Here is a 24,678-nt window from a genome sequence, read left to right on the forward strand (position 1 = left end):
AAAGGTTCATCTTTAGGTGGTCAGATTCAGTTCAGCGTAAATGTTGATTAAAATGACACTAAAATGCTTTCAAAAAGTCGCACTTCTAAACTTTGACACGTAATTTGATATATTTCATTAGAGAGCATAGTGTGTGTAATAGTCTAAAAATGAGTCGTCCTTTTTTAATATAAGATATGCAGCGTTTTCAAAACATTTTAAAAATGCCAGCGTGGACTTGACAGTCTTTAAGGTCATTTGGTCATGTTTGTCGCTGTTATAACCCTGTCCACTACAAAACTGTTCACACAGCTGCTGTTTTTTTTGCAGGTCATTATAACATGGAACAATAGGGGAGACCAACTCTGGGTCTGCAGGGAAACTTTAACTGATTTTCCTGTTTGCTCATTTATTAAACCTGGTCACTACCTGGTGGTTTGACTCAGGTGTGTTGATGCAGAGAAATCGTCTCTGCTTGATCGAGAAGACACAGGCTTATACTTGTTTCCCTCCCAATCGTGTGGTCCTTCTACTGATTTAATAGCCAACCGATGTAAAATGTTATGTTACCACTGCTATGACCTTTACAGTGTAATTAGCAACAAAGGCTCGCTTTGGAGTGTGTAGAATATGCTGATTGAGACCTGGGCATCCAGCCATTATATTGCCATGGTTTCATGTCGTGTGGAACTAATTGACTCAGCTTCCTTCTTTAAATTGAAACAGCAGCTTAGTATATAGGCGCCATGTGAGAATGCTGGCAAGGAAATGAAGCGGTGAGTTTGGCATGGACAATGGCGAAAGCCACCAGCAAACTCCAGACCAGGATGTATTAAGACCGTGTTTGGGAACACATTGTGTTTTAAGTAAGAAAACAGATTGATACTTCCAAACAGACCATACGTGGCATGTATAATCATCGTCATTCATCTAAATGTTGACTTGTGGGTCGTTGTGTTTTCAGCTTCAGGACACTTTAGTTTTTAGAGGGTATGAATACAACAGCAATAATATTTTAAAAACATTGTGTACACATGCATATAAAATGATCAGGGATTACATTGTAACGAATTAAATGATTAAACCATAGTCTCTTAATTACTGCAGAGGTTTTGAAATCAAATGTGATAACATACAAAGGTAAGATATTACTCAAATTGATCCTGGACTTGTGAAATCATATTTCCCTTCCCCTTCATAATTTATCTCTGCAGGCTTAGAGACAATGGGGGTATTTACTTTCGAAATGGCTGGCTGGTCCAATATAAAAGCAAATATGAAAGTGGAATTCAAGTGGAATTTCGAGTATTTTGATGAAATGATTTTCAGCACATAATTACAAACTATTCTTTTTCAAATGACACGGACTTCCCCATGCTGTCAGTGGCTATCTATTAATTATATGGTAATAAATTGGTGTAAATGATAAGTTTCTGTGAATATATGTGATTTAAACACGATGAAGCACATAGGTTATGAGTGTCTTTCTTGCTCCCAAGCACAACAGCTCTTAAAGATGTATTTTTCTTTTCCATCTGAAAGATGCAGACAATAAAGGAAGGTTCAGCTCTCCAGTACTGAATGTAACTGAACGACAGATCATCCTGGAGAAGAACCAGATGCTGCAGCTGAACTGCAGGTGAAAATCCCAGATTATTTCAGAGGCTCATTAGGTCTGGAGACAGACAGACTTTATACATCTGGACTATTGAGAGGTTGCTGACTCAGGCCATGCATTAAAACTATGCATTAATTCTTTGCGCATGGGAATGAATGTTTTGTGAAAAATAGTAGAGGGGCAAATGAATCCATACTGAACACACAGGTAAATATGACTCCAGAAACCAAGATTAATTCACAGACCAATATAAGATGATTATAAGATAAAGAGTTGTTGAAAGGTTGCATCGGTACACCATTTTCATCCAGGACTGTGACAAACATCAACTAGCATATTGTAAGGTAACATAAACCACCAATTTTACAGGGGGCGATGGGAGCTGGAGTGGGTGTACCCCACGGGTGTGAGCAAGAGCCACCCAAGTGCTCATGTAGAAGAGACTCGTTGTGGCAAGCGGAAAAACCTGTACTGCAGCAGCCTTATCCTCAGCCCTGCTTTAGCCCAGCATACAGGCTCCTACCGCTGCCGCTATTCCCACAAGCAGCACAAACACACCTCTGTCTACATCTTCATCACAGGTAAGAGGCTCCATGTGCCATTTATCGTCAAAGGTAGTGAGATCCTCAATGTCCTGCTCCAAGCCCTGGTGTACTCACCAACCACTTCTACTTGTTAAGGCTAAACAGGATGCGAAAGGAAGCCAATAATATCTCAACATAATTTTCTCCCAGAACAGCACATCCGACTAAGTGAATGGGTCTGGCATGGTTTCTCACTGTCTCCCCATTTCTTGTCTAAATATAACCTGTAACTTTCATTTAAGTGCTACCTTGGCGGGGTGGGGTGGGGGGTGGGGGGGTATGGGGGGGGACAGAAATAGCCCCAGCTGTCGAAAGGCACAGCTCCTGGGCAGCCTTTCCCAAGGCAGCAGGTCTTATCTCCCTCGCTCAGCCCTGCTGTCCGCATCCTGTGCTGCTCATGGGGGGCTGGCGAGGGACAGGGATGAGGGAATAGGATGTCTCCCTTGGCAGAGAAGGGCTGAGTGTTTATAACTGCTTGTAAATGAAGGTGAAAGAGATGGGTACTAAACTGAGGGAGCATCCAGGGACAGCAGAGATTTGCTGGAAAGCAGCATCATGCATAATGAAGCAGCAAAAATGTCATAGATACAAGAACTTTGAGTCAGTAAAATAAGCCCCCAGTCACCTAACAAGGCCTCCGAGGGCCATCAATTGCTCTTGTGGCCATGTCCATTAAGCTTCTCCCTCCCTCTTTTTTATGGAATCAAAGCACATCAAGGAAACCCCTGCATCCAGTAGTCCTTGGGGTACTTTTGTTAAAATGTTCAGAGATTTTTTTTTATCTTTCCTTTAATAATGCTAGAGTAACAAACAATGGAGCGAGCAACACCCAAGCACTTTCAATTCCACAAGATGATTCTAGCTGCAAAAGAAAGTGCAACCAAGCTTACAAACAACAAACAAGGCTTTTGATAGCTAGCAAACAATATTTCTTGCTATAGTTATCTGCAATCAAATTGTGTGTGTGGTATGTGGTGACTAAGTTTGAGTGCTCAATGGAAAGTGTATATGTTTTTTCCTGACCCCAGTGTTTGGGTTTCAGATAGCCGGCAGCCCTTTGTAAAGGTGCAGAAAGAGATCCCAGACGTGGTCTACATGAAGGAAGGACAAGACTTAGTGTTCCCCTGCAGGGTCACTAACCCTGAAACAAAAGTCTCATTGATCAAAGTGAGTACTTTTGCTATGAGTAGCTCCAAGACATAATCCAAAATCATTCTCAAATTAATCTCATCTGGCCACGTTATCCACTCTTGTGTTGTACATGTGACACATTTGCTCCACCGCCATTCATATGTCATCATCATTATCAACATAATTATGGTCAGGAAAATCTTCTGAACCCATTTTTATCATGGTTCTCCACCCAGTATCTTCCCCATTTCCTTTATTCATCTGTTTTATCCACTGATAGCCCTTAAAACCACAATATTACAAAACATTTTTCCATTATTTCATTATTCAGTCTGCTCAGATGTCCAGTAATGTCTACTCATTTATCGCAGTGAATAGTGATTGTGCAAAGATTGTGCAAACTGCATTAAACATGTGTTTGGAAACACTGTATCTCCCATTCATCTCCACCCAGTATCCACTGGCAATATTGCAGTTTCTCATGGTCTCATTCTTCCTCTCCCAAGAACCTTATCGCACGCTCTCTTCCTTCACATCTCATCACCCTCTCCACCCATGTTCATCATAACAGTTCCTCTCCCAACCCCATGATCTCTGTCCATCCTATCCAACGGTTTTCTACCATAATCTTCTCCCGTCCTTTGCTACATGATGAGACTCAACAAGTCAGTCATGTTCCTGTCATTGGCCCGGCTCTAGGGAAGGAGCACGGATCTGTTTGCGTGTGGGAGGATGCGTGTGACTGGGTGTGAGTTTGTGTATAGAGACGAGTCCTTCACTGGCCTCGTGTGTGACAAAGATACCTGTCTTACGCCAGCAGGCAGAGAGAGTGGCGCCCCCGGCTTCCTCCGTCTTGCTGGCACCATGTAAAGCCCTGGAGATGTAGACAGGACGTGGGGGTCTAAGTGCCTCCATCTTAATGCCCTTGTACCTGGGGAAATTCTGATGTCTTCTACAGCTGGTTGCATCAACCCAGCCAATTATTAGACATTAATTGGTATAATGAATATGACTTAATCTATCGTACAAATTGTGAAGTGTCTCTCTATGGGGCGAGCTGTTTATGGCATTTACGGCTATCGGTGCCTCTGAGAGTAAAAGAAAAACACTTCAGGATGAGTGTCAGATTGGACGAGAGCGGAAAGGAGCAAAATGACCAGTTCCCTTTGCACTCCTTTTGGCTCTGCTTTCAGGATGGGAGCTGTTTTGGGATCTGCCATCGATATTGCATCCCTCTCCTCCCCTTGGCCTGAAAAAAGGTTCCCATTTAATTTCAGCTTGCTCTGTTTATGTACTACTTGACCCTATGCAAAGGTAATCAGTCTAAAAATACAAGGCTATCTTGATCTCCCACTCAAACTTCCGGAAAGGTTTTTTTTTTTTTTTTTTTTTTTTGCAGATGAATATCTTTAATCTCGCACCTCTTGCATGAGGGGGAACAATACTCTGGGGGTCAAACTCTCACATAAGCTGTGAAAGTGGCCAGGGGGGCCCTTCCAGAGATTGACCTGAGGGCCCCAGCCGCAGTGTCTATATCCTGTAGTAACAGGATGTGAGGCGATGGACTGGAGTCACGTTTCCACATCCTCAACACTCTCAGGCTCTGTATGAAGGATTCTGGAAGAGGAGTGGAGGGGGCATCTTATACTATGCATGTAGATTGTAAGAACTTAAAACAGGAAGCATTGGCTATGTAAGACCTGTATGGGAACACATTGAAAAGGGCTTAGCTAACACATTCATGGTATTGACCTGTTCACACTGGGAAGGAGGTGTCCACCTGATCCCTTGAGAAAGGGCAGGGCACTTCCAAGCTGTCACAGCTCCTCCAGTAAACATTTCCTCCTCTGGATTTGGAAGAAAACAAAATCATAATACAGCTCTCCAAGAATTTCTGGCAGACACTACCTTGTTACCAAATCTGTCTTATTTTAACTGAGTAGACATTAAAATACAGTACTGTTGGCTAGATATCACAAGTAGGTTGTTTAACTTTAGTTAATTTTACTTTATCTTTTAGGCATATTAATAGCTGCAAGGGTTCCTGTTAAGCTGAATGATTCATGTTCCAATCATTACAGTTTCCTGACCGAAAAATTGGCACCGATCAGAGGAACATCATTTGGAATAACAGAAAGGGCTTTGTTATCCGAAGCCCCACGTACTTCTACATTGGCCTTTTTTCCTGCGAAACCATCATCAATGGAACAAAATACACCAACAAGTTCTTGACTTACAGACCAGGTACGATAACAGTGTTGACAAAATTACTCATAGACTAATATTGATCTCGCAAATGGACTGAATTGTCAGTTAATGTGAAACTTTGTTTGACACGTTCCAGTGAATAAGATCCAAAAGGTATATCTGAACAGCACTGGCTTGGAACAGGCTCTGCAAGGCGAGCGGCTGGCCTTAAACTGTACCGTTATAGCGGAGTTTAACTCGAGAGTGAACATCAACTGGAGTTACCCTGGAAAGGTTAGTTAAACTCACGTCCAACAGACTATCAGAGCATAAACGTAAGGTTCTGATTTGACATAACATAATCCGTTTATGCATATTATCAGCATCTTATCTTATCTAAACTTTGTTAACCAAAAAAATCTGCAGAACTTCATGAATTTTTTTTTCTGCATTGTTTCTGTCTGTAGGCCAATAGTACGGTCTCAATCATTCGGCGTATAACACAGAGCAGGACCAACGTGGTGTTCTACAGCATCCTCACTGTCCATAAACTGCACAAGGCTGATAAAGGAATGTACACGTGCCATGTAACAAGTGGACCAGCAAAGCGGGAAGTCAACACCTCAGTTATAGTTTATGGTAAGGTTTAAAAATCCCATCACAAGAGCAAAAAGTTTGAAAAAGTCAACTCTTTATGTGTGTCTAATATGTAATGGGTCTTTTGCTCCTCAGATAAGCCCTTCATCAAGTTAAAGCATAGAGATGGTCCACTGGTACAGGTGAATGCAGGGCAGAAATCCTTTCGCCTGTCCCCCAAATTACGGGCTTTCCCTGAACCTGAAGTCATCTGGTAAGTCAGTGGGAAATGGAAATAGCACATACTCTATCCCAAAATGTAAAATAGATATATGGGTGTGCTTTCAATTTTATAAGCCTCTCTTTGTTTGATCGATGTCCAGGTGGAAAGATGGGAAGGTGGCGGCTGAGCAGTGTTCACGTTACCACGTAGAAGGCAATTCCCTGGTGATTCGAGACGTTGCAGAGGAGGATGCAGGGGACTATACCATCCTCACTCGAATCCAACAGTTTGGCCTTCATCAGAACCTCACACTCTCACTTGTTGTGAACGGTAAGCTTGTCTCCAATGACCAGAATTTTCACTTTTATTTAATGGGTCTCTTGTTGGCATCCATAAGTTATGGGTCGTGAACTGAAGGTCTATGTTGTTCTCTTCCCACTCACAGTTAAGCCTCAGATTGCAGAGAAAGCTGTGGCAGTGCGGGACACAGCAACCATGCCACGGTCCAGCAGGCAAGTCTTCCGCTGCACCGTTCACGGCATCCCGCCACCTCAAATCCAATGGCTCTGGCATCGCTGCCCTACTAAAGGCTTGTAAGTGTCACACTCTCCTGAGCACATACTGTACACCTAATGTAACAAGAAGTGGTGCACACACTGCACTTGGGCTATAAGCCAGCACAGATTTAGCTGCAGTTGTATTTTTGTTGGATGGATTCTATATCCTACTTTCTTAGACACACAAACAAACCGCCAAGTCATTTTATATCGTCATGGATTAGATTCCCACACCAAACCAACTTAGATATCCTTCTAGAGATTCTTTAATTGCTATTTTATGTAACTCATTTTCACCCTGTACCTGGTCATAGTGTGTACAATTAGTTTGTTTTTGCCTGTGCCTATAGTAACAGTGTCTTATGTATGTGTCTGTTTGTTTGTGAAAGGAGATGTGTTTTGTCTATTTCAGCATGAGTTCAGACAGGGTTTCCTTTTAGCCTCTAGAACAGATGGTTAAGGAGCTCTTTCATGTGTGTGTCTATTCATTTTTGTGTGAACAAGTGATTATGTGTGTGTGTATGTTTGCATGAATGTGTGCCTGGTACAGACATAGAACTCAGTGTAACCTAAAGTTGAAAGCTCAGAAAAAAAGAAAAAAAAAAACTTCAAAAGAGGCGAGTTCCGTGCTTACAATAACGATTAGCTGGTTTCTAAATCAAACGCCATGATTTAATGAACTTCCCCTGCAGAACGCAGCCTGTTTATTATTCTGATTGGTCGGGCGCATCCTGTCATGGCTTTCCTAATGTGTCATACACAAACTATTCCGCATTCTCATGAGAAAAGCCAAGCCAGCACTATTCACAAGAGAAGAAACTCCCATTATGGCTTTTCTATACACATGTACACACAGACAGACAAAGGTCGAGGAGTCAAGCTATTATCTGTTCATCTGTTATTGGTTCCAAATTTCTGAACACTTATTCCCATACCCAGATCATGTCAGTATGATATGCACAAATCAATGTGCAGAATTTAAATTTAACTGGTGTTTCTTAGCTCCTTTTTTATATAATACATCCCTTTATTACATGCCATTGCAGTTTCATAGCGCGGTGACTCTAGACCTTTGTCTTGCCTCATATTTTGGCCATGCTATTGAATTCTACATCCTGAAAATGGTGTAAAAGAAAAATGTCAATGAAATAAGAAAAAAAAAAAAAAAAGGACTGTAGCCTAAACTGGTGCCGTAGAGTACACACAGCTTTATAAATTCACTCATTTTGCAATAGTTAGAGGTTCCTTAAAAAAACTAAATTGACAAAATGTTATATATCTCGTTATATACTAAGGTTCATTCACTAATTATCTATTTAATAAGAAATTGTTTGTTGTGCAAAAGAAAAGATGCCATTGATTTCAAGTGGTATTATTGAAAGTGTTATTGAGAGCTGATCACTGGCAGGATCCTGACCGAGGCCCTTATTCTTTGTAGCAGCCCAGCGCGGCTGGCCTGACGCTGAGGCGGAGGAGGCGCAGGGAGAGAGGCGCTGTGGGCCGGGCAGGCCTCCTAGCGCTGGACAGGCTCAAGCCTCGGCCATGGGAACGGCAGCGCTCTTATCTCAGCCGGGCAGGAGGCGCAGACGGACTTCCTGTGCGAAAATCAGAGCGCTTTTCCTCTCGTTGTTTGGCTTCCTCCCCGACGCGAGGCGGCTTCCCAGCAGCATGATTGTCCCTGCGTCTTCAAACGTGGCACAGTCCGCTTCCTCAAGGGCTTGATCTATTCTTGAGAGCCCCTCATCCCACAGCCTCCACCAACCCCCCTCCAACTCGACCAGCATCTCCAACCACCCTCCTACCTGCATCCTAACCTACCCCCCTCCACCCAACACTCCATGTAGCATTCAGTCAGCAAGCCAGTCACCAAAACTATCCCTGAACCCCACCACCTCCTATGACACCACCACCTCCCTGCAGACCCATGGCACCCTCCTGTGAGAGTCTGGACTGTTTCCACGTCAGCTGCTTCAGAGACAGAGCTGCACTGGTAACGCAGACACCATAAGGATGAGATGCAGTCAAGAGGAAGGGGTCCGCATATTCATACCATGGAAGTGTTTTCTAATTTATTCTCTCCACCTCCATATGGTGAAAATCTTTTTAAAAAAAATCTGTCTTAACTCTCACTCAGACATTTTTGAGCCAGAAGAAGTGCAATTCCATCCACACACTGCCCACCCTTTCTGCTGCTGCTTTTTGCTTTTTTTCATGTCCTGGAGTGGTACTATAATGGATGTATGAACCATGCCTGTTTCCAAACCCCAGCCTGTCTGTTGTAGTTCTAGCATCCACAAAAAAGCTGTGAGTTCAGATCATGTATTCTGGATCAATATGTCAGTGTGAGCATTCGGAGAGAGGTGGACATTTGCACTCACTGTTTGGAATTTCGCGTTATGTCCAGAACAATCTCTAGAGCTGGCCCAGAGCGCCTGCTGTGTAGGGCTTCATGGGCCAGAAATAAATGACTGTCATCATCCCATATCAACCTGTCACTAGATTTCTGTCAAAGAATTCCTGATCGTGGCAATGCTGAGAATTACCCATGGCCATGATTTGTGTTGAAAGAACATTTTCTTTTTGAGTGTGTATGTATGCATATGAATACTGTATGTGTGCGTGTGTATGTATGTGTGTGTATGCAAGGTGAATGTGTATTTGTGTGTTTGGGTGCAAGACTAAGGTTTCTCACTTTTACGGGTCTATCCCAATGTGATTTATCCTTTTTATACAGATTTTCTATGAGTAATATATGAACCTAATATTTAATAATTTTATACCACTAACGTACTTATGATAAATGCAAATAATTGCCTGGTGTGTAAGACGGCTGATAAAATTTCAAGTATTGTCTAAATACTGTGTTATTATCAAATGTATGTGGTTTTATATTAAAAATCAAATTTATGTGTACAATATGGTCTTTTTTTTTTTTTTAGTTTTGCAAATTCTTACTGAGAGAAGGTTTAATCTAATTACTGACCTTCTTGCAAATAAACTGATGCTCATTTAAAAAATAAAACTGACATATTTGGATTTCTATTGTTTCTAAAACTTTTAATGAGGATAGGCATGCAGGGTAGCTTAAATTCGGTATGCTCCTAATACTGTACTCAGGCACACAGTGAACATGTGTGTGTGTGTGTGTGTGTGTTTGTGTGTGTGCGTGTGCATGTGCATGTGTGCGTTTGTGTGAATTGTGGATGAGTCTATCTTTAAAAGAATGATTAAAGGGGAGAATATGTGTTAGAACATATGATTTTAGTTCGTGAGTAAGTGCATGTATTTCCTGGGAGGCGTGGGAGAGAGCTCTATGTGTGTGTGTGTGTGTGTGTGTGTGTTTGAGTGGGTGGTTGAGAAATGCTGGTGTCACGATCAGGGTGGGAAACGGGAGCACAGGAGATGGGCACTCACTATCTTTGCCAAGAGGAAGAGCAATCAGAGAGAGAGGAGTCTGAGCCAGGGCAGGACAGCGTGAGGGGGGGGGGTGGTCAGGGGGGTTAGAGTTATACACATGGATACCCAGCATATCACACACAGTTCACGGATGTATAATATTCTTGGCAGTGGGTAAGAACTGAGTTTTGAGAATGTGAAGCTATGAACGGGGGTGATTTAGTTTCGAGGAAGTTTACACACTATGTCCAAGCACTAGACACTGCTAATTACAGAACAAGGACACTTCAGAAAAAAACAAAACTTTGTGTCCTGAATGTACAACACGCAAGCACAATCACCACCACCCTCCAATCCTGATATGCACAAACTGCAATCCAATTGGTTAAAAAAAAAAGTTCACAGTTCCGCTGAAAGCCAAGAAGAATGCTGTTAACAAGGAATTGCAATTCCCAAGGGACAGATGATGATGATGATGATGACAATGAGATATTTCCGGAGTTCCCTCTTCCCGCTGCTGCAGCTGTGTCTCACACCTGTGTGGCGTGACATCACTCCTCCAGCTAAACTAAGTCCTGTCCCTCTCTCTTCCTCTTGTCTCTTTTCTGTCTTTTGGCTCTAAGATGCGAGGAGCTGGTTTCCTCGTCCTGGACTGCAGTGAGAGAGGGGGCAGCGGTCACGTCCACCTACAATCCCGTACTGAGCGTCACACACGTACAGGAAGCGTTGCAGGGAAAGAATAAGGTGAGAACAACTAATGGGTGGACATTCAGAAAGGGGAGAGGAATGATGGACACATTTAGGAAGCCAGCTGAAGTGCCTGTTTCTGTAGAAGTCAGGAAACGGTACAGAAGTTGTTGTTTATTAACTGTTCCACATTACCACCCGAGACTACATCACGGTCAAGGTACAAACAGTACTGTTAACAGAAACACTTAATGTACTACTCTACCCCTGTGTATAATTTCATCAGTCACTTTCCGTCTATGTGAGCCCTGTCCTGTTTTAAATACAGGGGCATTTCAGCTGCAGGGGCGGTTCACCATGGGGGGGCAGTACAACACTTTATAGCTCAAGCGACCTATTAATGTTTCTAATCACATAGCGTAATACTGAAAAAACAACGACAACAAAAAAGTAGAATTAAAGCTTCTGCAGAACAACACTGTCTGTCATTTTTGTCATATTAAATGATACCAGAGCGCTGTTACATTCTGGATTCTGATTGGTTGATAAATTTATATTCACATGTGCTCGTTCTAATGCAATATGATTTCTAGAGTAACAGCTCAATCATAATCATAATAATAATTAAAAAATGGATTAAAAACATACTGTTATTGTAAGGAGACATTTATTCAACATTTATGGACGGAGTCTCCAGTTTCAGCGCTTTGTTATAGTAAGTTTTCTCCAACACAGGAAGCTGCTGTTTTTTATTTTATTAACTTCAAAGTAGAGGAAAAAGAGGGAATGACTACTTATAGTTGCTAAATGTGAAATAATAATCATGAAACAATGCAAATGTGCCATAAAACATTCAGTGTGACTTTAAACGGATAAAAAATGACTTGTCATTATTTACAGTTGAGGTCATAAGTTTATTATGCAGAATCTTGCGAAATGTTAATAATGTTTTTTTAAATAAGAGCGATCGTAAAAATTGCATTTAATTTTTTTTATTTAGTCTTGCCCTGAATAAGTTATTTCACATAACATATGCTTACATATAGTCCACAAGACACAATAATAACTGAATTTACACAAATGAACCATTTCAAAAGTTTACACACCCTCTATTCTTAATCCTGTGTGTTGTTACCTGGATGATCCACGTTATTATTTTGTCTTCTGGGAAACATGTAAATGTCTTACGTAGCTTCTGAAAGGCAGTATTAAATAATAAATAAATAAAAAAAGATCTTTAAACAAAACAATAACTATTTATACTGATCATCCTGTTCAAAAGTTTACATCCTCCTGGATCTTAATGTACTGTTTTGCCTCTTGAGCATCAGTGAATGTTTGCACCTTTTGTAATAGTTGTGTACGAGTCCCTCGGTCGTCCTCAGTGTGAAAAGATGGATCTCAATACATCTCATATAGCGACAGTTGGAAAGGGGTCAAATCTGCAGAAGATGCTGGAAAAGCATCTTCTGAATGTGCAGGACCTGGAGGATTTTTCTGAAGAACAGTGGGCAGTTTAACTGCTCAGGACAAACAAGGGACTCGTCTCACTTAACGTACAAACAGTCGTCGATCATCCAGGTAACAACACACAGGATTAAGAATCGAGCGTGTGTAAACTTTTGAACTGGTTCCTTTGTGTAAATTCAGTTATTATTGTGTCTTGTGGACTATATGTGAACATCTGTTAGGTGAAGTAGCTTCTTCAGGGCAGGACTAAATATAAAACTACATGGAATTTTTACGACCCCTGTTATTTATTTTTGCAGATTCTGCTATCTAAATTTATGGCCTCAACTGTAATTTATCAGTAGCTATGATATAAGAGGAATAAAACACTTCAGGACATGCTGTTATCAGGGCACACCACACTACCCTATATTTCCCTAAAACAACACACTCACTCCATCTTGTCTTGATCCTTACTTTATCACTCAGCATATCAGATCATTAAACCATTTTATATACAGTACTGTGCAAAAGTTTTGGGCACATGCAAAGAAATGCTGTAGAGCAAAGATACGTTCAAACTAATGAAATTAAATATTTCTACAATTGCATAGTCTCGGGTACAATTTATGGAATAAAACTCTACGTTTTATTGAGTATCTTGCAAAACCAGACACGGTTCTTCTGGAGACTTTGACTGTCGCACTCGCTTCTTATCTTTGCAGCAAACCCCAGCAGCCTTCATTGTGTTTTCTATGTCTGAAAAGTGTCTCTTACCACTTAACATACTGCTTTCTTTACTGACATACAAACATTTTTCTGTAACATTTAATTTTGTGCCAGGAAACGAATGTTTGGGAATTCAACATGTTTTTTGTACTGACTCAATAATGTAGAAGTCATAAAATAAAAAACCTTTAACAACGAAGTGCTAAAAATAAAACAGGGATTCAAACTTATGCACAGTACTGTATGTATAGGACAGATGTATAGAATAAATAACTCCACTGAATGCAAACATTATTTGCAAACATTAAAACTTAGGTGCTAAATATTTAAATAGCTAAAAGCAGCTTTTGGCGTCCTGTAATTTTAAAAAGATAAAAGTCATCCACTTTGCACACACTCTCAAATCAAGACCTACATATAACCGTAATTTGTAAGTGTCAACTAATTTAGGCTGTGTGTGTGTGTGTGTGTGTGTGTGTGTGTGTGTGTGTGTTTGTGTTGGCTTTCAGACCATTGGTATTTTAACAGTTGGCAAGGCATTAATATCTGGCGTCTATCGCTGTGTGGCTTCCAACTCAGTGGGTACAGATGAACTGGACATCCGCTTCTATGTTACAGGTATTTTTAGTTTCTCAAACAATTGAACACTTGCAGCTACTTTTACCACAGATCTCCTGAAATGTCATTACATCGCAGGCAGGATATATCACTAGTGATCATTTTAAATCTTACAGTGAATGTCACATGCTGTAGATCAGGGCTGGAAGTCAAAGCTGTTAGGTCATTTTCCTCTCTCCATCTTCCTGCATCTCTCTCTCTCTCTCTCTCTCTCTCTCTCTCTCTCTCTCTCTCTCTCTCTTCACACTGTCTAATATTCAGTCTTTATTAAAAGATTCCTCTGCCTGATTTTTCTTGATTCCACGTCACACTAAATTCGGCCGCAGTGGCTGCAGTGGACATGTGGGTTGTTGCCATGTCTACAGAGTGATTAGGGAGGTGAACAGGAACCTGTGCTCCTTATCAGCCTGCTTCCCCAATGCCGCCTTACGTGCTTTATTTGGAGAGTTCTGGTGGTGTTTGGGAAAGATAAACATTATCTTCCATCAGGAAAACCTTGAACAGTTTCCACGGGAAATTTCAAATAGCTAAAGTAAATACAAGCTCTTTTCACGGGGGCTCTCTCGCTACTTTTACTGACAATGGCTATTCAACATTGTCATCAAAGGTTCTGAAGAAAGTTCAGCTCGGTCAACACTCACAAAGTGCTTTTCATGATGTTGTGCTTCATTTCGTTTGTCCCAGTTAACAGTCCGTATTTCTGCCTGCAGTCTTTATAAGCGCACTCTAAAACGCCTTCTTTTCCATCCCACCAATCACAGACGTCCAGGGAGGCTTCAGCGTCTCTGGGGAGTCCGAGGAAGGGCCAAGAGAGGGCAGAGACTATCACCTGTCCTGTGTAGCCAATAAACACCTGTATTCCAACATGTCATGGCACAGAGTGACAGGCAGCTCAGCAGGTATGGTGGAGGGTCCACCTCTGGTTGGAGAGCTGACGGAGGGAGAATACTCACTCACTCTGCGCTTGACGTTGACGAACCTGACAGCGCAAGACTCTGGGACGTACCGCTGCTCTGCCACACACCTGGTCACGATGCAGGACTCCCATCAGGATATACTCATGACAGTTGCAGGTGTGTGTCTGCGTGTCTCTCTACTCATGAACCACTGTGTATCTTTTTTACCAAATCTTTAGTGTAGCATTTAAATGAGTAGATCTACCCTTGAATCTAACATTAAAGTGACTGCTTTAGTTACTGCCATTCACTTCGAAAGATTTTCCCTGTGTGCTGTGGGTAGGTGTATTTTTGTGTATTTTTGCCCTTGAAAAAACTTAGAAAGCACGGAAACACTCATCTATTTAGAAACCTTTTCAAATTGTTCTCTAAACAAACCAATACTCTTGTATGAGTCATGTAAGGATGTGCTGACAGACATGCACATGTAAGAGCTATAGATTGAGTAAATGGGTAAGGGCGGGAAGACAGAAAAGGAAAGACAGGAAGAAAGAAAGAGAAAGACAGAGGGTCCTTGGGAACCGAGTTGCTTAAGCTTCCTGCAGTCGTTCAACCCAAGGCTGTTTCGAAACAGCACCTCTTTCACGTGGGAATGCGAGCTGGAACAGAAGGAAGAGCACACAATGCTACTTCCCATAGTGCCTCATCTACAGAGTACTTCACGGGGGCTGAGAACAATCAGCCAATCAGCAACTGTCAAAGACCAAGGAAAGAGACAATAATCAATTGTCTCAAGGAGGAAAACATTCGGAACAACAATCAGCTCGTCATGAGGTGACCCTTTCTTTATTCCCCTGTCCTAGTCATATTTGTCACTATTTAAGGCAAAGACTTCCTCAAAGAGGCTTCTGCAAAAATGAGGAAGTGTCATATAATTGCACAAACGAAACCTACTCCAGATGTGTGGAAAATGGGATACAAGTAGCCCATTGCATCATGATGTGCTAGATTGGGCAAGAATGTGCTATTCTGAAAAATACAATCATGATGAAACTGAAACAAAAACGCAGCTCACACTTATTACAATTTGCCTGAAAACAAACGACACAAGGCACGCAGCCAACTGTCAGGGAAGTCGGGGTTTAGTCAAGTCAGTTCAAAATGTGCTGCTGAAATAACCTGAAAGTTGTCAACAAATGGCACAGTTCCGCTGGCTGAGAGTCAAACTTTCCACATCACAATTCGTATTGAGAGAAATACACCTCGCTTTCTGTTCTCTGATCTGTAAATCACTCAGTGCTTTGTTAATGTGGTCCAGTATGGCTACTTATACGCCAAGTGACAGAAATATGCAAACGCCTGACATCATCGCCTCCTCTCTAGTGATATTAGTGGTATTTAATCGAATTTGTGGATATGCTGGTTGACAGATTCTGTCACAACGTGACATAACTGTGACTTTTTGTATGCCGCTGTAGTTCTGGAGGCTCCAGTGTTGCTGCAGAACCTCAGCGATTGCAGTGTGAACATCAGCAACTCGGTGACTCTTCAGTGCCCCGCCAGTGGAGTGCCACGACCTCTCGTCACGTGGTACAAGGACCGGAGGAAGCTCAAGCAGGTGTCTGGTGAGAAAGAAATCCTGGAATTCTCAGTAGCTCATTGAGACCCTTAAATCTCAGCTGCTTCCTTGTATCCTGTGTCAACTGTTTTGGATAAAGGCGTAACTCAAACGAGTAAACGTAAAGATTTCAAGCCGTCTAGGATGTTCAAGAGTAGCAAAATGGCTTGTACTATAAATCGCTTCATTTCGTTATCACTAGACATTTCCAAAAACCAATCAATCTAGTCATTTGATCTGAGACTCATACTTTCACGTTAAACCAAGTCAGCTGCCTTTGACTGATAGATTGATGTATGGATTTTGTGTCCCAGGCATCATGCTGGAGCCAGAAGATGGCACTCTCCACATTGACCGCATCGCTGTTGAGGACGAGGGCTTGTATACATGTCAGGCCACCAACGAGAGAGGATCTGTGGAGAGCTCGGCTTACGTTTCAGTCGAAAGTAAGAGGGAAGAAGTTGTACTGCTTTTATTATTCACTGTTTCCCGTAAACGCTCTTCTGTTTACTGTAAAAGTGCTCACCTGCAAGATTTAATTACGTTTAGTTTATGTCACACCCTACTCTGGCTGTCTCGCACGCTGAACGGATGCCTCTGAGCCTGCTGAAGAGAGGACAAGCTTTTGTTGTTGTGTTCTGTCAGGTCAGGAAGGAAGCTGTCTCCCTTTTTGATTTCCTACGGAAAGCGTCTGGTTTGCACCCATAAACTGTTTAGCTATTTGTCTTTATCTTTAAAAAAAAAAAAAAAAAAGAATATGAAATGATGAACGGGCGAGGCAGGTCAGTGTTTGACTGCCAGTAACTGTCTGGACAGAAAGCACTAATGAAATATGACCGCCCTCTTTGGGAAGTATTGTGAAATGTCAGAATGGAGTAGGTTGGATCAAACTCAAGTAGATGGAAAAGATCTCAATTAGCCAAACATGTTGTGACCTACGTTTTTAGCTGAAGCTGATCTGTGTGTCTTGTAGATTCTGAGTCTTTCTCTCTGGAGATCCCCACATTAGCCTGCACTTGTGTGGTGGCCACTCTCTTCTGGCTGCTCCTAACGCTGCTCATTCGCAAGCTCAGACAGGTGAGAGGCAATCAGACCTTCTCTTCTTAAGCCGAGAGCCGGAAATGTATTGTATGGAAAACACACAACAAAATGCAGACACAATAATATCGCTTTTCAACCAGACAGAGCGGTCTTAGTACGGTTACTAAGCTGAATCTAGATGGATCTGTAGCTCAGTCAGGTATTAGTGTCTGGAGACATCAACCCATACACCCACACCCCCACCCCAACATGGCAGCATTAACAGTAAACCCAAAGTGTTTTATGGAAACAGCTTCAGAGTTCCAGTTTTTTTTTTTTTTTTTTCATTTTACCACAGCATCACCAGGCTGACCATTGAAATGCTTTTTGGAATTTGAATATAATTTCTCAGCCACTTTGTGCTTTCATTTCTTATATTGGACACTAGATCTCACTCACCCATAAAATGAAATCTTACATATCTACAGCTGAGTAAACCATTTAATAGGGAATATTATCAGCCATAAATGAAGATTTCAGTGCCAGTAGAAAAGCAGTTCTAGCTCCAAATTTCTTGATAGTTTGACCGATCAATTCAACACGAGTAGTTTGCAGTGACATACATATTGAATGACGATTTATGATTTCAAAAATACTGAAATGACGATTTGTAGCCATACCGTGTCATACATGTTGTACTGTCTGAGGAAAAGACGCTTAACGGTTTAGCTTGTTCATTCTGAAATACTTTTGTTTTAATACATAAAAATGTGTAGCTAGAATCGTTGTTCAGAAAGGCCTTTTCATTTATTTCCAAATATTGTGTCTCAGCCAAATTCAGCAAATGGCAAGACAGAATACCTGCCAATCATCCTGCACCAGGGGGAGGGGCCTCTAGATGAACACTGCGATAGGCTACAGTATGATGCCGAAAAGTGGGAGTTCCCACAGGAGCGTCTTCAGCTGGGTTTGTATTTGTGTGTTTGTGTGTGTGTGTAGAGTATATGTGAGATGTGCATTACGTCGATATATATTTTCTCTCTCAACAGAAAAGCCACTGGGACGAGGGGCATTTGGCAAAGTGATGCAGGCGTCCGCCTTTGGCATCGGCAACTCAACCGGCTGCACCACCGTGGCTGTCAAAATGCTCAAAGGTTTTCACAGAGAAATTGTAACCCACTCATTTCACATGCTATCTTGATGTGAGAATTAATTGCCGAAGTGACAGTGAGTGACAGTCAATGACAATGACAATGAATGACAGTCATGAGTCATGAGATTCTTTGCTGCTCCAACAGAGGGAGCCACGCCAAGCGAGCACAAAGCACTAATGACAGAGCTGAAAATCCTCAACCATATCGGACATCACCTCAACGTAGTTAATCTCCTTGGTGCCTGCACCAGACCAGGAGGTATGTGCTTCTTTCTCAGGTCTTATATGCACAAATATGCCGGAAAGAAAAAAAAAAAAAATTCCAAACATGCTGAACAAGTTGTCAAGTTGGTTTCATCTCTTGTAAAAAAAAAAAAAAAAGGAAAAAAAAAAGAATAAGTATTCACAAATCAAATAGCAAGACTAATAAATCTAAGCTTCTAACATTAGCTAGAAGTTATTATTTTTATTAATTAACATTAGTAACTGTCGAACAATGATACGCACGACTTTTTCAGCAAACTAAAACCCTGTTCATCGTTCTCAGGGCCTCTTATGGTCATAGTGGAATACTGCAAGTATGGAAACTTGTCCTCATACCTAAGGAGCAAGAGGGACGTGTTCATGCTGAACAGGGTTGGTGCTATGTATACACACACCCACTGATATTTACCTTCATCACATTCACCGTCTCCTATACAAACATTTCTCTTTGTTCTTGTTCAAGTTTGTCTGGGTCACCTGCTGTATTTTGCTGTTCTATGCATTGTTGTGTCTTTACAGGCAGCCTGATATGGCTCCACTGTGTACGAGTGTATTTTAAGGTGTTTTTTTTTTTTTTTTCAACGTCCTGTTCTCATTTCCTTCTGAAAAGCCTCGCGTTCCATTTACCACAAACACTTTGCAGAGTGACAGTTTTTCACTTCTGGTCTGGTTTTATCTCCTTTACCGACAGTGCCCCCCTGAAAGAGGCCTCTCTCTACTCTCCATACAGAGCCTACTAATATCATTTACTTAAAATAACCCTGAACATGTACTTTTAGGGTTGAAAATAAATTGTTGAATGCCCAAGAAACGTCAACAATGGCCTCTCCTTAGAAATGCCAGCACATTGGATGTCATTTCCTCAGTAATTTATTAAACTGTTGCCAAATGTCTTAAATAAATCATTTGTATATAAATATATAATAAATAGAAATTCCATAACAAGCACTACTGAGGTTTGCTAGGTCAGCTAGCTTGGTAGATTAGCATGCAGGTTCTGCGGAAAAGTTTCCAGGTAGATTTACCCATTTCAAAAAAGAATAATAAATGAGCACTTCCAATCAAACATCATGTTGTGATCTTTTTCTCTCTCTGGTGGTCCGTCTCAGGTGAATGGAGAAGAGGAAAGGGGACAGCAAGATGAGTGTAAGAGCTGTGTGGAGAGCCAGAGCAGTCAGAAAGTCAGCTCTGAGATAGAGGGTGAGAGAAGAGAGGAAAATGAGGAAGACAATGGTGAGAATCTTCCTTACACATTTATTTATTTTATGAAAAACTGCCTGTGATAAGACATCAGAGTAGGAGACTGTGCTGTTTTGTTTCTAATTCGCTTCTCAGGTTCTGTCTCGTGCTCGAACACTCCTCTACACTTAGAGGACCTGATTTCCTACAGCTTCCAGGTGGCCAGAGGCATGGAGTTCCTTGCCTCACGCAAGGTACAAGAGTGTCTATATTAAATATTTGCACCTTTAAAGGCATTTTAACACTTAATTGATCATCATCATCATCATCATCATCATCATCATCATCATCATCATCGTTGGTTTGCTTTTATGCAGGTATTCAGATTTTAGAACAACATATGCTTCCATCCAGATTCCATCCCATCTTTATTTCTGAGAGACTCTGCGTCTCTAAGATACGCGTTTTGTTACTGGCCTGTTGCCAATTAACCTAATTAGCTGCAAAATGTTCCTCCAGCCGTTTCTTTTTAGTAACAATTACTTTTCCAGCCATTTGTTGCCCCGTCCCAACTTTTTTGAGACACGTTGCGGCCATCAAATTCAAAATGACTTTTTCTTATTTATACATTTTCTTAAAATGGTACATTTGCCCAGTTCAAACATTTTGACATGTTTTCTATGTTCTATCGTGAAGAACATATGGGTTCGTGAGATCTGATAATCATTGCATTCTGTTTTTATTTACATTTCACCCAACGTCCCAACTCTTTTGGAATCGGGGTTGTACGTAAGTTGTAGTCACTCGCCGTCTCTTCCAGCCATTTCTCTAGAAGACACATCACTTTCCATACACGATACAACTTGAAACATGAAGTAACATGACATTTTCGTTGCCGTTTACAGGGACAGAAAATACCGAGAGAGTTTTACAGAAATGTTTGTAGTCTCCATCGAAAACATCTTCATGGGAGTATCAGTAGGTCAGTAGGTCAATGTTTAAGAGAACCCTCAAGCTAAAAACCTGTTAGAGAACAACAAAAACTGTGCAAGGGTTGTTTTATTTTTATTATAATTAGTGCTTATTTAAGTGTTTTGGTGAAGAGGTAGGGCTTTCGTCTTCGTTTGAAGACAGACAGTAACTCAGCTGTTCGGAGAGCCAGGTGAAGTTCGTTCCATGAACATCCAGGACACAGAAGCATCTTGATGCACGTGTTAACTTGTATCTTGAGGGATGCCGACCAGCTCCATCAGGATAATGTTCGTTGATGCCCAGCCACAGGGACAAAATCGATTTCACATGCACTTCATTCCAACCGAATTCATTTGAAGTACACTGTTTAGGTGGAGCGGAGATGAGGTACTCAAAAACCAAACGCTTTCACGCTTGACCAGACGTCCCAAGTGAAATGTATGGATTCGTCCCTAAATATGCTTCTGTCTTTAAACTGTGTGTCTGTCTGCCAGTGTATACACCGAGACCTTGCTGCCCGAAACATCCTGCTATCTGACAACAACGTGGTGAAAATCTGTGACTTTGGGCTGGCCCGAGACCTTTACAAAGATCCTGATTATGTGCGCAAAGGAGATGTGAGTGCATCCAGACCCACATGAACTCATTTTTACTGTCTACAGACCAAAACGTGAGGCTAATACGCAGAGCAAAGTTAATTAGCAAGATCCGTGCTGTTCATGTTTTGCTCTTTTCCTAAATATAGGCTCGCTTACCGCTGAAATGGATGTCTCCGGAATCGATCTTCGACAAGGTCTTCACCACTCAGAGTGATGTGTGGTCTTACGGTGTTCTGCTCTGGGAAATCTTCTCACTTGGTACCGTCGAGTCTTAAGTACTGCAGAAAACATTTTCATGAGGCATCCAGTACATTAGTTTCATTGTAACGTCACTATATCTGCGTCAGAAGATATAAAGATTAGCAGTAGATTGTCTACACAAGGACAAATCAGAACCATTCACCTTCACGTTGCTTCCATTTCCCCTTTTACACACGCTCGGATCTTCTGTGTACGTGGTGTTTAGGGGCGTCCCCGTATCCAGGACTCAACATTGATGAGGAGTTTTGCCACAGACTGAAACAAGGAACTCGAATGCGTGCCCCAGAATACAGCACCCCTGAAATGTGAGTAGACACATTGTGAAAAAACAAACAAACAAACAAACAAACAAACAAACAAAAAAGCACATTCTGTAGGAAGCTGAGTTAAATCACTAACTAGGGGTGAAAGTGTGTTAGGAATATTATGAGACACATTACGGGGCGTGCTGTTATAGGAAAATAATCTACAACGGGGTGGAGTGATGAAGCAGAGTTACTCTTAAAATCCCAGCATGGACTATTTTACTATAACAGCATGTCCTGAAGTGCTTCTCCACAGCAATTACATTTTTTATTTGTTAACAAACAACGGAGCATCGTGTTTATCTGTTTATAGTTGTGAAACATCCATAAGATGTCCTGAAAACTTCCCAGTAGCGGAAAAATTACAGGAAAAATTACAGTCTGTTACAGGATTTCACCGAATTCTTTTGGGATTGTTGCGGCCCTAGATGTTTCATTTTGCTGCGAATTTTTTGTGCCTTTTTTTTCCCGGAAATCTACTCAAATTGGCGAAATCGCATCGCGATCGAACGAAATTGTTTTGCAAGGTCTTTCACGGTGATGTTTGTTGGTGAACGAGACCTTTTAGATACACTCATGGTCGACGCGCGTGAAACGAAGAGGGCTTTGGCTGAATGTGTGTTGTGATGACGTGAAATGACGCGTCTAACCCGAATCTGCAGAACATCTGTGGTCATTTTTTAAAAATTGCAAGCTCCTCAGAATATTGCGGAGTTTGCTTGATTTTGTGCTAATTTCCGCGATCGTAATCCTGGAGGGACTGATTAAGCGCTGATGCTGGAGCCTCCTTATTTAACTTAAATCTTAAATAAACGTCCTAACGGCATATTTTACCATATCATATCTGTTTATTATTAGACTATGTAGACTGTCCGGCATACCAGTCCCTGTGACTGAGCTGTTACCATAGAAACAAGCATTTGAACAAGCTCATTAACATAAGCTTGTGATGTGAGGCTGCACTAATTTCGCAGCTGATCAATCAGATTTGAACTACGATGTGAGATAATACCTAATATTACAGTTTTCGGTATAAACGAACACACTGCGATCAGATTTCTTTGTGCTTTGTGTGCATTCTTTATAATCCCTGTTCCAAACCTTAACCAACTGCAAAGGGATGAAAGAATCAATTCATTTTTGGTGTGAGATCAACATCTAACATTATTGATTAATCTACATCCTTATCCATCACAGCCCGATCACAAAGGCATGAGAGCAACTGTTTTGCATTATGGTTGTGATTAGAAAGATAACACGAATCTAATCTGCTCTTTTGCAGCTACAACACTATGCTGGTGTGCTGGGAGAGAAACCCGTCAGACAGACCCGCCTTCACTGAGCTGGTTGGAACGCTAGGAGACCTTCTCCAGGCTCGTGTGCAACAGGTATTCAACCTGAACTCGTACAGATATCATTAAAAACTCTTCATCATACTGAGCTGCATTAATGAACCCTTTCTGGCTTTAAGGATGGGAAGGATTACATCCCCTTGAACACGTTTTTGTCAGGAGAGAGTGGTGCAGAGTATCTGGATTACAGAGACACACAGCAAGGAAACCCGAGGTAAATGTGCATCCAGGAATTTAAGCACGACTGAGTTTCTGAGAGACAGCAGTGTTTAATTCCAAGCAAGCTGTAATCCCAAGCTTTAATCCCAAACTTTAATCCCAAAACCACAACCCATGATACAGTCTTAAAAGCTGAAGAAGAAGCATAAATTCTAGTCATAAAACTAAGAAGGGAATAAAACACTTTCGGTGTGCTGTTATTATTTATATATATATATATAAATTGCTGTTACCATATCAAAGTTTTCCTATAACACCATGTCCTGAAGTGTTTTTATTCCTCTTACACCGCAGCAATTTGCCAATGCTTATAATTATTTATTTCTTATACTCTTTAACTGTTTATTGTTACCTTTCATTTTTATGGAATATCAGAGATGCTGTTATAGAAACACCTTCTGACCAATCGGAATTCCAGAATTCAACAGCGCTGTGTGTATAATGAACATTAATAGCGTAAAAGGTAGCTATGAAGAACACAGGTTATTAATCATCTCAAAAGGGAATGGCATAGCAAATAAAAACACACAGAGAATTTTTCTGCATCAGTGAACTTCTTCTCGTCTCTTCCAGCTACATCAATACCAGAATCGATACTGTCTCCACGTTTGAAGAGGACCTGAACAGAGAAGTCCCAGAAGTATGCTTCTCAAATTATGCGCATGCAACGATCAGGAATTGATGACTTTTGGTTTTCCTGAATTCACGATATTGCTAAGTAATAATGTGTGTTTATTTTTGTTTGCAGGATTCCCAGTCTGACAGTGGCATGGTTCTCCCATCTGAAGAGTTCATCCAGCTGAAATGGACTGACAAGTTCAAAACTAAAAACATAACCAGGTGAGCGTGGTGGTCTGGATACACTGATCCAATGGACTTTTTTTTTTTTTTTTTCTTTGATAGTCTGAATGCCAGTCTGATGGGTTTTTTGTGTTTCTGGATATACATCGATATGTAAAATGATGTAGTCATAAAATTTACACTAACAAGCACTAAGAAAGTCTATTATTCGGCTTTAATATAATCGATCGATAGTTTAAATTTGTGCCGTGTCCAATTCAGTACAGTAATGTAGGCGTTTGACATAAACAGTGTGATTTTTATCC

At 41.3% G+C, this 24,678-nt stretch overlaps 1 protein-coding gene across 3 annotated transcripts in view; it reads left to right on the forward strand.

The window, feature by feature from the left end:
- The window catches only part of flt1 (fms related receptor tyrosine kinase 1), a 30,717-nt gene that overhangs the window by 1,503 nt on the left and 4,536 nt on the right, over window positions 1-24,678 (forward strand). Inside the window, exons 2-29 of one of the 3 annotated variants that reach the window (XM_017453409.3) lie at window positions 1,522-1,618; window positions 1,967-2,178; window positions 3,224-3,348; window positions 5,394-5,556; window positions 5,657-5,793; window positions 5,967-6,138; window positions 6,232-6,349; window positions 6,459-6,628; window positions 6,744-6,891; window positions 10,875-10,995; window positions 13,626-13,734; window positions 14,496-14,807; window positions 16,109-16,255; window positions 16,563-16,694; window positions 17,222-17,325; window positions 18,100-18,235; window positions 18,318-18,422; window positions 18,567-18,680; window positions 18,969-19,057; window positions 19,795-19,918; window positions 20,021-20,118; window positions 21,331-21,453; window positions 21,582-21,693; window positions 21,902-22,001; window positions 23,284-23,389; window positions 23,473-23,567; window positions 24,146-24,212; window positions 24,321-24,412. In XM_017453409.3, coding sequence (XP_017308898.1) covers window positions 1,522-1,618; window positions 1,967-2,178; window positions 3,224-3,348; window positions 5,394-5,556; window positions 5,657-5,793; window positions 5,967-6,138; window positions 6,232-6,349; window positions 6,459-6,628; window positions 6,744-6,891; window positions 10,875-10,995; window positions 13,626-13,734; window positions 14,496-14,807; window positions 16,109-16,255; window positions 16,563-16,694; window positions 17,222-17,325; window positions 18,100-18,235; window positions 18,318-18,422; window positions 18,567-18,680; window positions 18,969-19,057; window positions 19,795-19,918; window positions 20,021-20,118; window positions 21,331-21,453; window positions 21,582-21,693; window positions 21,902-22,001; window positions 23,284-23,389; window positions 23,473-23,567; window positions 24,146-24,212; window positions 24,321-24,412 — 3,628 coding nt within the window. Of the gene's footprint in view, window positions 1-1,521; window positions 1,619-1,966; window positions 2,179-3,223; window positions 3,349-5,393; window positions 5,557-5,656; window positions 5,794-5,966; window positions 6,139-6,231; window positions 6,350-6,458; window positions 6,629-6,743; window positions 6,892-8,293; window positions 9,772-10,874; window positions 10,996-13,625; window positions 13,735-14,495; window positions 14,808-16,108; window positions 16,256-16,562; window positions 16,695-17,221; window positions 17,326-18,099; window positions 18,236-18,317; window positions 18,423-18,566; window positions 18,681-18,968; window positions 19,058-19,794; window positions 19,919-20,020; window positions 20,119-21,330; window positions 21,454-21,581; window positions 21,694-21,901; window positions 22,002-23,283; window positions 23,390-23,472; window positions 23,568-24,145; window positions 24,213-24,320; window positions 24,413-24,678 lie in introns of those variants that run through there. The other 2 variants (XM_047150359.2, XM_017453411.3) reach the window with 2 other exon arrangements.

The sequence above is a fragment of the Ictalurus punctatus genome, chromosome 23, assembly GCF_001660625.3.
Source record: "Ictalurus punctatus breed USDA103 chromosome 23, Coco_2.0, whole genome shotgun sequence".
Lineage (NCBI taxonomy): Eukaryota > Metazoa > Chordata > Actinopteri > Siluriformes > Ictaluridae > Ictalurus > Ictalurus punctatus.